This window comes from Lytechinus variegatus, chromosome 13 (genome assembly GCF_018143015.1).
Source record: "Lytechinus variegatus isolate NC3 chromosome 13, Lvar_3.0, whole genome shotgun sequence".
NCBI classification, from domain to species: Eukaryota; Metazoa; Echinodermata; class Echinoidea; order Temnopleuroida; family Toxopneustidae; genus Lytechinus; species Lytechinus variegatus.
The window spans coordinates 7,056,575-7,071,646 of record NC_054752.1 but is presented as its reverse complement, the minus strand read 5'-3'; the positions used below and the strand labels follow the sequence as shown (position 1 = coordinate 7,071,646).

The following is a 15,072-nucleotide window of genomic DNA, read 5'->3' as shown; positions in this document are numbered from 1 at the left end:
CTTGATTTTGTTTTCTATTCATGATCGGGTGTGAAATGATTTTTCTATTGATATACAAAAGGTACAGTAAAAACCATTTTCAATTTTCTGAGAAAATGACATTTCATTGATTTTTTACCATTTGCTATGTAGGAATGCTGCTCGCATATGACGTCACAAATCAAATAATTGAAATTCTAATAACTTTTTAATTATTTGATGAATTTTCTCAAACCTTCGGCAATATTTTTCATTATTTTTTCTGCTATTTTTACAATAAACTTTTTGTCAGGGTGAATCTCCCCTTTAAGTGATATGTAGCTTGTAAAATTGATCAGCAATAACCCACACAAGGACTTGATTGAATGTAGAAAAAAATCAGCTTCAATAAACGATGGCTTAAAGTTCAGGGTTCAATCAAACATTAGATGTGCCTACTGTGCAATCTCAGTAAACTTCAAGTAGTCCAGAAAAAAAGTGAAAAATCCTATATTCTGTCTTTTGTTTAACTTAAAAACCTCAAATTTGACAACATGAATAGAATGGTTACTCTGTCAATGCTGTTTTTTCTATTTTACCTTTTGAAGAAATATTGAATTGCAATTTTTTCCTTTTACATACAACGTTCTCTGTAAGCGACTCGTTGGTTTCAGGGGGTGAACCTTTGTGCTTGAATTATTTGAAAAGTATAGCCACTTGATTTGTGATGTATAGTTTATTTCTTTTCTATTTCACACACACACAAACGCACCCTCACACAGTGGAACGAATATCCCACAGACTGCTGTATTGAATGTCAAAGTGGTAAGTCACTGTGTAATCTGTAATAAGCTCTTAATTGACGGCAAAGTTGCTCAGTCGCATTGGGTGATTTCAAGTCCGGTATTGGAAGTATAAATTGGATTGCTTCCCCTAGCTCCAAAACCAATTCTAAGTTTGTAAAACTGATCCAGATCACATTATTGACATCTCATCTATTGAGTGACTTTTCAGGACCATCTTCATTTTATATGTTTGGTGTTATACTTGTGTAAAATCTATTGAACTACACCAAGACCAAAATAGTCAACACTGAAATCACCCAAGTCCAGGCCCCTGTTTCATAAAACATGTTATAATAGCACTATTTGCACTGACAGTTTAAAGCTACTGAATTTTTTTTTCAACCAGCTGATAGTATATTTGTTTTAGAAATTGTACATTTGTTGTTCTGATAAGTCTTTAAACCCGGGATCCAGGAGAGTATTTCATGACAGAAAGGGAATTTGCACTGTAGTTTGCTGTGAGCTACTGCAAATCTAATCTTCTGACAGCAAATCAGTCTGTGAAAGTCACTGCCCTAATATTTCGTGAAATGCCCCACTGAACTGCCCATGGTCCTTTACCCACCATGCACCATTTTAATCATAGCACATACCCAACAGAACATATACTGTAATATTAGAGATTTTCTAAAAGATCTTCTTTTCTTAGAACTGTATTTGGACCCCTACCATCGATGTACCTTTTTGATTTGATCATTCAGACTTACAACACATACATTGTACATAGATTGTATATAGTATAGATCAGTATTTTTTGCCAAAAATAAGATATTCTCAGATTTCAAATTAAAGTTTGCTTTTACAGAGCAAATGCCTACAGGAACCCATCTGTTTCCAAAACTGTATTGTTACTGCATACAAGTCAATGAGAGGATCCCCACTATTGAAAAGTTTAGACTTATAATCTGTACCTAATAAAAAGTATAGTTTGCGAAATTTTATTGATCTTTTTCATTCATTTTTTTTTTAGTTACGACACCTAAAGGATATACAGAAAAGGGTAAGTATTTCAGTTAGAGATGTGGAGATGTAAAGGCCTGGTCCCACTGGCTGATGGACACAAAACATATTCATAACAGATACAGCGTACAAGCAAATTCGGTGGTGGCTCCATCTGTTTTCATCCGCTCCAGACACTAAACAAAATGGGCAAAAAATGAAGTCACAGTGGACGGATGCTCGATGGATATATATGTAGAATGTATGAAACACGTATGCAAAGAGTACTGATGGCAAGATTCTTTTCCGTTTTGCATCCTCTCTTCATCTTGTGCAGTGGGACCAGGCCTTAACAGATGGGTTATTGGTTTAGTATTCATCTATGCCTATTCAATGGCAATCCTATGAGAGCGTTGTTTAACTCCAAAAATCAAGTGCAAGTCCTAAATGTGCGTGTTTGATTTGCTACTTAATACACTGCATTGATTTTAAGAATAGCGTTTGATTGAAATTACTTGTGCAATGAACACATGGGGGGGTATTTCACAAAGATTTATGACTTATGGGGCATTGCCAGAAACTTGTGATCAATTGCAAGTCTATTTTGGGTGCCTGAATCAATCATATCTCTTGTATTTAATTATAAATTTTGTGATTGATTGCTTATCATCTTCTTGAAACAAGGACTCTAATATGATTTGCTGCAACTGAAATTGATCTATTGATTTTAGAATTGCATCAGAATATTCGCAATTTTGATTGCAAATATTTTTTGCAACACCCTGTTAGTGTCGCACTTAAATGCGGTCACATACACGATGTGCAAAACAATCTCATTAATCAATAGCATGTGTCCTTGTGGCATGATCTGACCAATGCGGTCATGCCTTCTATAATGCACACAACTAAGCATTTAACTGTGACTCTAAGTCATACTCAAATTTTTATGAAACACCCCCTGGAATGCTTACAAGTAACTATTTACTTATTTGGTACAAACCCAATCTCACAGCCAACTTTCTGCTATTGAACACTATACATTGTGACATTAAAATGTTTTATTATTTGTTATTATCGTTGTTATTTTTGTTATTATTAGTATCAGTTAATTGAGCCGAATGCCTCTCCATGGCAATACCCCAGGTTACATAGGTAATTGTACATGGAAACGTGGTAAAACGTGATTGTCAATTTTATGGATTTTTGGTTTCATATTTAGGGTTTACAAGTTGACTGCAATACTTGTGTGAAAAGGGCCCCCATGTTAATGACCAATTAAATCAGGGATTGCAGAATGGCAAACATGTTCTAAAATGTGAAAAAATGACCATTAGATTTTGGTTTTATGGATGTTTACTCCCCGCCACCTTTTTGGGCCGACTTTCAAAATACTTCCACAGTGTGTCCATAATTGTGAAAGAAGTCTTTGTGGAAATTTGTGTAAAGTCCATCCCAACAAAAAGTTGATTTGAATAAAAAGAGAAAAATCCAAAAAGCAGAAAACTGAAAATTTCATCAAAATGGGATGTATAATGAGAAAGTTATGACATTTTAAAGTTTTGCTTAATTTCACAAAACATTTATATGCACATCTTGGTGGGTATGCAAATGAGGCAATGATGTCATCCACTCACTATTCCTTTTGTATTTTATTATATGAAATAGGGAATATTCTATTTTTCTCCTCATTGTCAAGTGAAGCAACGATTAATTTTTCCCTGAACATGTAGAATGAGCATTGTTTAATACTATATGATTCAGTCAAGTTGGCCCTTATTGTCAAATCTATAAATAATGAAATATTGTATAATTCAAACAATAAAACCAAAATAAATAGTGAGGGACATCATCGACTACCTCATTTGAGTTGCGCATATCGCTGTTATGTGAAAAATAGGCAAAACTTTAAAATGTCATGACTTTCTTATTTTACATCTAATTTTGGTTATATTTTCAGCATTTTACTAGTTTGATTTTTCTCTATTTATTCAAATCAACATTTTTCTGGGGTGGACCTGACCTTTAAAATGATAGGTTATGTATTCCCAACTTAATATCATTTCTTGTTCTTTTTTATCAACATATTTAGCTTGTATTTTTGCTGGTCAGAAGTATCCGGTAAGTTTACAATATTGTTCTTTGCATGCTGTAGTGTAATTTATTGTGAATGTCACAGCATGCTCCTTGGAAATGATAGAGTTGTATTGGCGAATTTAAACAGCACTTTCAGAGTGACTGCATAATACATTCATTCAGTCAATATTAAAGGTAGCTTAAAAAAGAGATGCGTCCATTGATTTATAATAGCTTTGCCTCTGGCCATCAAATCTAATTTCATTGCTATTTTCTTTTCTTCAAAAAATAAATGTTTGACTTTGGGATATCTAGAACCCTTTTTATAATGTTACATGTATATCAGAAAGCTATAGTCAAAGATTATATCCTGCAATTTTCAACCCTTTCTATGCCAGAGAAACAATGTTACTTGGTGAAAAAATACATAAACAGACATTTTATTATGATTGGGCACCCAATCAGTATGAGTTATAAAATTGCGAAATTTTTCCCATGAAACGTTTTTGTATCCTCCCCATCTGGGCATAGATGCTCATGGCTGTTCAGATTTTTAAGAGAGATTTTTTAATGAACCAAACAATTTATGTCCATTCCTAGTTATTTTATGTATTTAGGATAATGTAAATTGGGGTCTCCCACAACAGGTTTCAAAATAATTTCAGTGAAACAATCAATTTTATGAGAATTTGATTGGTTTTAGCTCTTGATGATTTAATTGAACTATAATTGAATTAGGTCCTGATTTTATTGAGCAGAAAATTGGAATAGATCATGATGTGAAGTAAGAAATGATTAGCAATCTGTTTGAGTTATGATACTGATATTGAAAGCAAATGCCATTTCTTTTCTTTTTTTCTATACATTGTAAGCAAAGATTGATAATAATAACAGTATATTTACCCAGGGTAGCCATTTCAGTTCCGAAAACTGTTCTCCCAGCGGGCCCTGCTATTATTGCCCAGCTAAGCTAGGCTACCAATTCAGGTGCACACAATGTGGATAAATTTCTTGCTTAAGGAAAACATGCCACAGCCAGGATTCGAACCCACAACCCTCTGCTTGAAAGGCGAGAGTCGGAACCACTAGACCACAACGCTCCCAGATTCTGCCCCCATTACGTGTGTAACAAAAAGAAATGCTTCACTGTTATTTGTTTTTTATTTCTTTCCAGGTTGGAACTGTAATTCAGACGGATTTTGCCATTCCATGCATGGTTATGATATGTAATGATGATGGCATTCTTGTGTTTGTTAATGAAGTATATGACTGCACAGCTGGCTGTCAGGTATTTCACATTTGTTCTCTCTCTAAAAAACACAATTTTTGTTTTCAAGGTTGTAAACCCTTCCTGAGCTTCTCAGTTCCATGAAAAAATATGGGGGGGGGGAGGAGGGGGGGGGGAGGGTTCCTGAGATGCCCTCAAATCTTGGCCATCAACCATGCAATATCCGGACAAAAAATAGCACAAGTTTGTCACGAAATCCCTCTGTCCCAAACATGCTTTCCTTAAATTTGTTTATTATTTTGTTCATGCAATGTGATACATTAAACTTAATCTCTCTATCATTCATGCAAGATTTTTTTATTATATATTCATTACTGCAAAAAAATGCAGTTCCAAAAGAATTTCTTTTACATTTTGATTAATATTTATTTCTTTACGCTGTTTAATTTAAAAAAATTGAGCCATTTTTCAACACTTCTGCCACCTCACAGTGCAGTAAAAATTAGTATTGACCATTTCAATCTACACAAGAATTCATGATCAGCTTTACTAAAGATTGATTCTTTCATTTTTATTTCATAGCCCATAATTAAATGAACATTTTTTCTGTATTAACTGGTTTTGTTTGCTAGAATACATTGAAATGTGTAATTATGTAGTCCTATACATGGCGAAATTAACTACCCTGCGCTGCACTTGGAATTAAACATATTAGCAAGAGAGTTAAAACAATATTGCTCTATTGATGCACATTACACGTATGCTTTTGTATGAGGGGATTTCTATGTTAAAGTGTACACTAGTATGTCACATGACAGAAAAATAAACATCTTATTTCTGGGCTCTCTTGCGATTCCATGCGATCTTATCACGAACAGATAACCCTGAAGGTGGACCCCAATATTGAAATCAATAAGCTTTTAGATTTTTTTAATGAAGTAAATTGGAACTTAAAGGTTTTTATTTCACGATTATGTTAATATTTGAAATAGTGTGTGATGAATTAACCATATTTCCTGCAAGTGCTTTGGCAGTATTTTTGAGGCGTAATTGTTTTTTTTTGTTCACGTCCACTCTGTATTGTTTATTAAAAATGTTTTACAACTTTCGAAACTTCTCTTCATACATGTAGGATGGCGTTGACTACCCACATCAATGCTGTGATGAGTGCAGTAAGTACTTTTTTTTGCATGGATTAAAGAAAGAAATGCAAATGAACAAAAATATCAAAATAATGATGTTATGGTTCTATGCACCCAATTACTTTTACTATATGAATGCTAAATAACTTTTGAAGGATGATTGTTTATTTTCATATTTTCTTTGATTTTATACAAAATTTTCACTTTGAAAAAATAAAAGTTTTATGATGTGACTTTCATCTGAATAGAGCAGCGGTTGCATGTTACCTGTATTCTGTATTAGAATGAAGTGGATGAGTCATTGATTGCTGCCATATCAAACACGAGAGCGAAGTTAGCTCAGTCGGTAAAGCGTCTGCCCGTCGAACCATAGATCGTGGGTTCGAATCCACCACGGGCGGATGACTGAAGCCAGTGCTTTGTGTGTAAACGTCTCTCCCCTGTTTCATGGATGCAGGCTATGTTACAGTGGAAACACTCTGTCCCTCGGATAGGATGTTAAATGGAGGCCCCGTGTAGAGGAGAATCACCACCTTTGCACGTTAAGAACCCACTGCACTATTCGAATAAGAGTAGGGGGAAACCCGGGTGTAGTGGTCCACCTGTATTCCCCAACCAGTTATCGGGAGGAGAGACGTTCTAGTCACAGTTCTGTGTGCGTGCCCTTCTTGGCGACCCAGATTGGCTGGCTCCTCCAATGCGCCTTTGATTGTCTTTGACAGATATATGGCGCTTTACAAATGCTGTGCATCATCATCATCACCTCATATATTCAGTTTTATCAACATTTAATTTTACTTTACAGAAACCGTGGAAACCACTACTGTTACTACTGGTAAGTAGAGGATAGTAATAGTCACAACCCAGTCAAGCAAGGAAAGATTCTCACTGCTGACCAAAATAGACATTTGGAATTAATCTTATTTCACTAAAGAGTCTGGACTATTTTTATGCCCAAGAAGACAGTTTCTTTTTTTTTGGGGGGGGGGGCTGATTCAGCCCCCTTATGAGGTCAACCGCATTACCCATGGCATAATCTATAAAACTTTCAGACTGAATTTCTTTTCTAATTACTATGCTAATTTATGGGTAAAATAAAAAAGTTTTGCTCTAACTGACAAAATAAGTTCCAAATAATGCTTCTGTTTTATTCACAGACGCTTTGTATGATTTTGATAGAATGTCGATTCAAAAGATTAATATCACAATTAATTATGTATTTATTTTTTCTTTTTATTTCTTATTAATTTCTTTTTTACTTCTTTTATTTTTTTTCAATGGAAATTGTTGGCAATTTAATTCTGACACAGACAGGATTACATTAATTTAATATATTATAGAATTTCAGGGCTTGGCCACTCCAAACCATTGGTTGTCTTGTCCTAAAACCATTACTTGATTTTCTAGGTAGTGTAGTTGTGTTCTGGATCGTCCAACAAGATAAAAACCCAAAACACGCTGCCAAGTAATTCAAGAAATTGTTACAAGTTCACTTGACTCATAACTTGTTTCCTCGACTTATTACTTGTTTGCTTGACTTACATGTATAACTTTTTCCCTCAACTTATAAACTTGTTCCCTTGACTTTTAACTCGTTCGCTCTACTTCTCTCGATTTAAAAGTTGTTACCGTGACTCATTCACCTACTAGTTAATCATTTGCCTTATATTCAACGTGTTTCCTCCACTTATATTTTGTTCCTGCGACTTATTACTTGTTGCCTTATCTTATTTGTCTTGGGCTATTTGAGATGTATTGAGGTCTGGGGGGGGGGGCATGATGGACCCCTTCTGATCTCGGCCGCTGTTCGCGTGATCGCGCCAAAGTGTGGCACCCATATTCTTTACTACATAAACTTCAAGCTATTATATAAAACAATTTCTGAAAATAATTACATGAATGAAATATGCAAATTTATTCATGAAAAACATTATTTGCATATTTAACACCCAATTTCACGTCAAATTTTCTTTTTTTGCAGATGTCATCTTTTAACCTACTCTAAAGGTTTCCACAAAGGAAAATTGCAAAAGCCAATTTTTTGTATTATCTTTGTTATATCCATCTTTTTATTTTCATGGTTTTTTTCAATGAAAATTATTACAGACCATTTAACAACTAAATTAAACCCTAGATTATTTAATCAGACCAAATAAAATGAAAATAATCACCTTTATTTGAATTTCATCTTCACAGACTTTGTAAACAAAGTATAAAAAGGAGCCATTTTTGGCATTACTTTGTCTCGTAAAAAGTCACGTCACTTCGCGATTCTCTACCGATATGTCCCAAATTTGTTCTCAAAAGTTGTGCGAGACTTAAAAAAAAGTTGTAAAATTTGGCAGCGCAATCTTTCTGCATTTTGGAAATATCGCACTAAGCGTTGATAGGGGGCCATCATGACCCCCAGTCCTTTTAGGGTTAACCCTTTCCTTATTCAATTTTATGATTCCCATATGACACTTTATTTTTCACTTTTACTAATTTGTTTCCTCTACCAAAAAAACTTGTTTTCTTAAGAAAACACTCTTTTCTTCACAATCATGAAAAAAAGAAGTCACTTCGAAATGCATATAAGTTTGCACTGAAATCTACTCATATTTTGAATACTTTGATAATATTTTGATACAGTTCCACCAACTACAACGGCAGCTCCAGAAACAACTACACCATCAACAACATCTGGTAAAGTTGAATCAATTAGTTATCTTTTCAAAAGTCTAAGCTGCATTTTTTTGCATTGGAATCAGCAACTATCATTGACCAATATACTCACACTTTCGAAATTGTATTTTCTGCTCATATTCTAGCTTTACAGTCGCGCAAATTCAGCATTGTTTTGATCCAATCATGAGCTCTTGTGACATTTAGCTTTTTTCTTTGCAACAAGGAAGGCAGATTTGAGGCGCTGCTGGCCTGGTATGGAGGGCCGAGTGCCAGGTAGAGACGGGGGGTACTGCGATTTAACGCGCATGGGATCAATCGACACACCTGGGCACTCGATAAGATTTCTTTTTGAAAACTAAGGCAAGATATACAAACATCAATGTGTGAAACAGATCTAAACACACCAAATGAAATAAATTTAGGCCCTACATGTATTTCAAGCAACATCATAATACTGATCTGCGACTGTTAAAAAAATAATCGCACAAAAAAAATTATTGCGATGTACATATGACATTTTCTGAGTGCTATATAGCGCTGGCTTGCCAGCTTGCTTAAATGTCGCCCTCTATAGGTCAAATTATACAGTCTCCTTGCCAAAAATGTACTTCAGTTGATATGCAGCAGGAAAGCAGTTTGTTTCCTGTGAATTGATAACATGCAAACATGTCTTTATGATTGAATGGAGTTGAGAGGGCATTTTATAATTTTTTTCTGAATGTTTTTAACAGCAGAGACTACAACTACTGTTCCAGTTACAACAACACCAGGTGCAATTGGCGATGCAGGTAGGTTCACATTAACTCTCGTCTTTTTTTAAGATATTATTTTTTTTAAAGATATTATTCAGTTGAATTCATACAAGGTGACAGGTTAAGACATGTAAAGTTACAAAACAAACTTATGACACTTTTATAATAATTTGCAGACGGGACATGAACTCAAACTCTGTTCTTGAATGAAGGGGTGAAATGCTGAGAAAAAAAATTGCCTCATGTAGGCCTAAGCTGTATGCATTTCCTGTCAGGTCCAGACATGTATGAAATAAAAATCTGACATTAAAACACAATATCATATCAAATTCTCCCTTGCTTTGATAATATGAACAAAATAAAATCTTTTCTCTCCCTTATTTGTTTTCAAGCGCTTGAATATCTTTTCAATATGTCATATATGTAACAAATCATGTTCTACTCAATATTTACTTTTAGATGTAGAAACTACGCGTCCACCAAGAACTACACAAACAGGTAACTCATATTGCTATCCATATGCACATACAGTGGTAAACTTCCATTAAAGTTCTCTCACATTTAGATTCATGTTATAGAGAAAGATGTTTATTTTATCTCTGACCTTAATTAATTACAATATTCTTTCTGGTGGGATTTATTGATATTGATTTTTAAAAAAATGAACATAATGCACTTATAGTCACAGTTAATTATTAGTCAAACTTTTATCAAAATTGTTATTACATGTAGATGAAATAAATAATGCATGTTATCACATTTAACATCAAAGGTTTGATGCAAAATCATTATAATAGAGAATGTAAATCTGCTCCTTATCGAACCCCATACAGGAGATATTCAAAGATTGACTTGCTGAATATGTCAACCCTGTAGTATTAGAAGCCAGCTTTCCTGTAGTTAGAGGGTTAAACAAGGTCAAAAGAACTTAAGTATATTTGAAAGAGCATTTTTTCATGCAGAAATTATTAATATGGTTATTTTGTTTCATATTTTGAGCAATTATGAGTACTTTGTTATTCTATTTGTACCAGACTGCTGTAACAAATTGAATATTTACATATGACTACAGATGTTGAATAAGTCACTTTGAAATGCATATGAATTTGCACTGAAATTAATTTTAATAACTCTTATGATAATATCGATGTTATCATTACTACTTTATCCAGCAACTACAACGGCAGCTCCAGAAACAACCACCCAGTCGACAACACCTGGTAAGTTGTCTCAATGACTCGTTCATTCATTTTGATATCTGACATTGTGATGCTGCATAATGGGACTACAATTCAGCAATCATTACCTGAATTTTTACTCTGGTTGGATCCTTGCCATCTTTATGTAGGGGTGTTGTGGTCTAGTGGTCATGACTCTATGGGACGTGGGTCCAATTCCAAGCCATCTTGTGTTTTCCTTTAGCAAGAACTTTACACATATTGTGCTGCACTCAACCCAGGTGAGGTGAGTGGGTACCTGGTAGGTAGAAGTTCCTCAAATGCTTGAGTGCTTAGGTAGCTAAGTTGAAGCAATTGTAATTGTACTAGCAGGGCCTGCTGGGAGAACATTTTTTCGTTATTAAGTGGATACCCTAGGTATATATGCTGTTATTGCTTTTATCATTATCAACACTCATTCCTTCGAGTTTCTAATTTGTTTTCTCGACAAATAAACTTGTTTACTTGGAAAAATGTTCTTTTCTTCACAATCACAAAAAAAGAAGTCACTTTGACATGTGTATAAACTTGCACTGAAATTGATTTTGATAACTCATGTAATTATATTGATGTTATCATTACTACTCTTTCCAGTTCCAACAACTACAACGGCAGCTCCAGAAACAACCACCCAATCGACAGCACCTGGTTAGTTGTCTCAATTACTCTTTCATTCATTTTGATATCTGATATTGTGATGCTGCATGATGGGACTACAATTAAGCTATCATTACCTCCATTTTACTTCAGTTGGATCCTTGCTATCTTTATGGTGTAACATGTTGATTTTGTATGGAGCCACTGGCTTAACCCTAAAAAGACTGGGGGGCTGATTCAGCCCCCCCTCGACTTTTTTGCGATAAATCCGCGGCGCGAAATGTTTTGACCACGTCGCTCACTGAATTTTTACTTTCAAGTCTCGCGCAACTTTTGAGACCAAAATTGTGAATCCCGGGTACGCGGTTCCAAATATCGCAACATTTCGTAAGTGCATGCAGACCCAAAATTACTCAAAAACATGAATTTGTGTACAAATCCGACGCAAATAGTGTTTTTAGCCAAAATTCATAAATGTATCATTATTTTTCCTTTTACTGCTTAAAATTAATTAATTTGATTTTTTTATGGTCAAAATAAAGTTCTCAACAATTTCTATTGAAAAAAACAATAAAAAACTAAAAGTCGAAAAACAAAGAAATACATAAGATATTTAGAAAACAATAAAATAAATTTGATCAGATGCCTATTTTAGAGTATGTGTAACAAAAAATAGCATTTTAGGGGCATTATTTTATTGATTAGAGCGAACTTATGATATTACGCATAAATTAGCATAATTAATGAGCAATGAGATTTTTTGCAGAATTTGATATTACAATTTTGGAGATAATGCCATGTGTAACGCGCGTGTCAATTTTTGTCGCGATCGCGCGATCGATCATAAGGGGGGGCTGAATCAGCCCCCCCCAGTCTTCTTAGGCATCGAAATAGCCCAGTCTATTTAGGGTTAACCCCTGATGAGACCTACATGTAAATTATTTTGTGCGTCCGTGACCCATACCCTGAAATATTTGTTTATTTATGGATGAGGGGGCATGCATCAATTGGGGGTGGCATTTTGAAAGTCACAGACTCATTTTGAGGGTTAAAGAGTGAATAATGGGAGCAAATTCTGTTTTAAATGTGATTTAATTGCTGTTTTTGTCTCACCTGCATAGCTGATTGAGACTATAGGCACCGCTTTTACGACGGCGACGGCATCAACACCAAATCTTAACCAAAGGTTAAGTTTTTTAAATGACAGCATAACTTATAGAGTCTATGGATCTAGTTTATGAAACTTGGCCATAAGGTTCATCAAGTATTACTAAACATCCTGCCTGAGTTTCATGTCACATGACCAAGGTCAAAGGTCATTTAGGGTTAATGAACTGAGACCATGTTGGGGAAATCAACATCAAAATCTTAACCTAATTTTAAAGTTTTTGAAATGTCATCATAACATAGAGAATATATGGACCTAATTCATGAAACTTGGACATTAGGTTAATCAAGTATCACTGAACATTCTGTGCGAGTTTCAGGTCACATGAACAAGGTCTTGTAAAGTCAATGAATTTTTGCCATATTGGGGGTATTTGTTGAATTACCATCATACATATACCTCTGTAAGTGTATACTATTGGTCTAGTTCATAAAACATGGACATAAGAGTAACCAAGTATCACTGAACATCTTGTGCGAGTTATAGTAGTTGTCAAAGTCAGCACTGCTGATATATTGAATTGCGTGATGCAGGTGAGACTGCCAGAGGCATTCCATTTGTTTTATCATCCATCATCTTATCGCCACACATTGTCTGAAATTGATATCTATTTAATATCATCATCAAACCCGTGTTTATCAATTTATTATAATTTTTTGTGGATTTTCGTGAAATTGGAAACATAATAAAAGATTGTTTTATTCTGAGAGAACTGTAACATCCAAACTGCAAGCCATCCTGGCTACTACCCCCTATTACATTTTAAATTCGTCTATTTAATTGCATTACACCTGTTCACGAATACCCAGCGGCATACACTCAGAATTATTCAATAAAGTTTTGAATAAATTTGACTTACCAAAAAAATATTTATCATTTTTTTATATCATAAGACTAATTATATTGTTGAACTCATGCACATTCATGTACTTCTTGTGCTTGATACAATGCTGTGACCCCCACCCCCCCCTCCTCTGCATCCTTCCCCCATTAGAGCGAAAACAACTCTGCTCTTTCATGAATATTGATTTTTATGTCAAAATCATAAAGTGCACACCATTGGTAATTCAACAAGAACAGATGAATATTCATCGAAGACAGTCTTTAACATTATTATTCATCGCCCGAAGTCAAGAGCCAAGAGCTCTATTGGCAGAATGCACGCTAAGCCCCGCCTATTGTTGGCAACGGCATAGTCTTCTGTTTCCGTGAAATGAAATGGTATGGGGTGGTTGATGCATAGTAATTCAAATCAAGTGGAACAGGTTAAATAAAACACTATGTACGAATCAAGATGTTATACATTCATATGATGTATTCATATATATCAATTGTGTTTTATGCAGAAGGCACTACGACTATCCCAACACCACCCAGGACCACAACAGGTGAGACTGCCTTTCATAATTAACTCTTTGTCTGCCAAGTACACCAATCAGCACAAATCTCACAACAATCCGATTACATTGATTTATACGATGCTATCAATCACAAAAGCTAAGCTCTCTAAGCTGCACTTCCTGCCTTGCCATTGAAAAAGAAATAGTGTAGGCTTAGAGTATTGGGCCTGTACTATTATTCTTTAACAAATGGATTATAAGTAGCTTGTTCTCATATTTTGTAAAAATCTGGGAATGAATAGCCTGTAGGCCTACACTATAGTTTGCCAATTGAAACTTGAAGGTTTCCATTGATCAGAGATATATCTTCTAAACATGAGTAAATATTTATTAAATATACCTCAATAGAAAGCTAATTTCATACTCTACAACTTTATTGGAGAACGTTTTTTCTGTAGAAGAAAAGCATAAAAAAGTTACGGCCATGTAAACTACGCATGAAAAAACCAGAGCACCCATTTCTGGTATCCACAGAATTAATCCAGCAATAGGGGATTCTGTGCACGGCAGACAAAGAGTTAATCATATTTAGTAATAGGGGTCATGATAGATGTTTCATACCATTCCATGATTTGAGTAATGGACATTAAGCTTCAAGATTAATATAAATCAATGTAGTGTTCAATATAAGATATGTGCATCTGAAATGATAAAAGCAAATATTAAAACTGAAAAATAGGGGCCAAGAAGAAGTTGAGTTAGTCAAGAGTTGGGCCAGTGATCTAAAAAGAAATGCTTAAAAATGAAGTAAAACACGCTATACTTTGGTCATAAAAGGATTTGAGCATTTTTTGATTTTGACATGCAAGTCACAATGCCTCTTGACCTTTGCATGAAATAGATGACATGACTCTGTGATCCTTGACCTGGGGCCTGTTTCATAAAGAGCTATGTCATTATGGCAACTACCATGATGGCAACCTTAATTTTGATTGGCTGCTGAGCCCTGTTGCCATAGTAGTTGCCAAAATGACAAAGTTACAATAGTAAGTCCATTATGACATGGGCCACTGAAGTTGTTATGATGTAAATGAATGATTTTGTGAGGGTAACTATCCCATTGACTAGTAAATTATGAGAATTGTA

The 15,072-nt window shown here is 34.7% G+C and overlaps 1 protein-coding gene across 1 annotated transcript in view; it reads left to right on the top strand.

Annotated features, from left to right (window-relative positions):
* Positions 1–15,072, top strand: part of LOC121426608 (mucin-19-like) — a 196,170-nt gene that overhangs the window by 20,233 nt on the left and 160,865 nt on the right. Inside the window, exons 14-25 of the mRNA XM_041622966.1 lie at positions 741–783; positions 1,774–1,803; positions 3,832–3,860; positions 4,990–5,103; positions 6,176–6,215; positions 6,991–7,020; positions 8,817–8,870; positions 9,584–9,640; positions 10,064–10,102; positions 10,777–10,824; positions 11,416–11,469; positions 13,933–13,974. Of these exons, the coding sequence (XP_041478900.1) occupies positions 741–783; positions 1,774–1,803; positions 3,832–3,860; positions 4,990–5,103; positions 6,176–6,215; positions 6,991–7,020; positions 8,817–8,870; positions 9,584–9,640; positions 10,064–10,102; positions 10,777–10,824; positions 11,416–11,469; positions 13,933–13,974 (580 nt within the window). The remainder of the gene's footprint in view (positions 1–740; positions 784–1,773; positions 1,804–3,831; positions 3,861–4,989; positions 5,104–6,175; positions 6,216–6,990; positions 7,021–8,816; positions 8,871–9,583; positions 9,641–10,063; positions 10,103–10,776; positions 10,825–11,415; positions 11,470–13,932; positions 13,975–15,072) is intronic.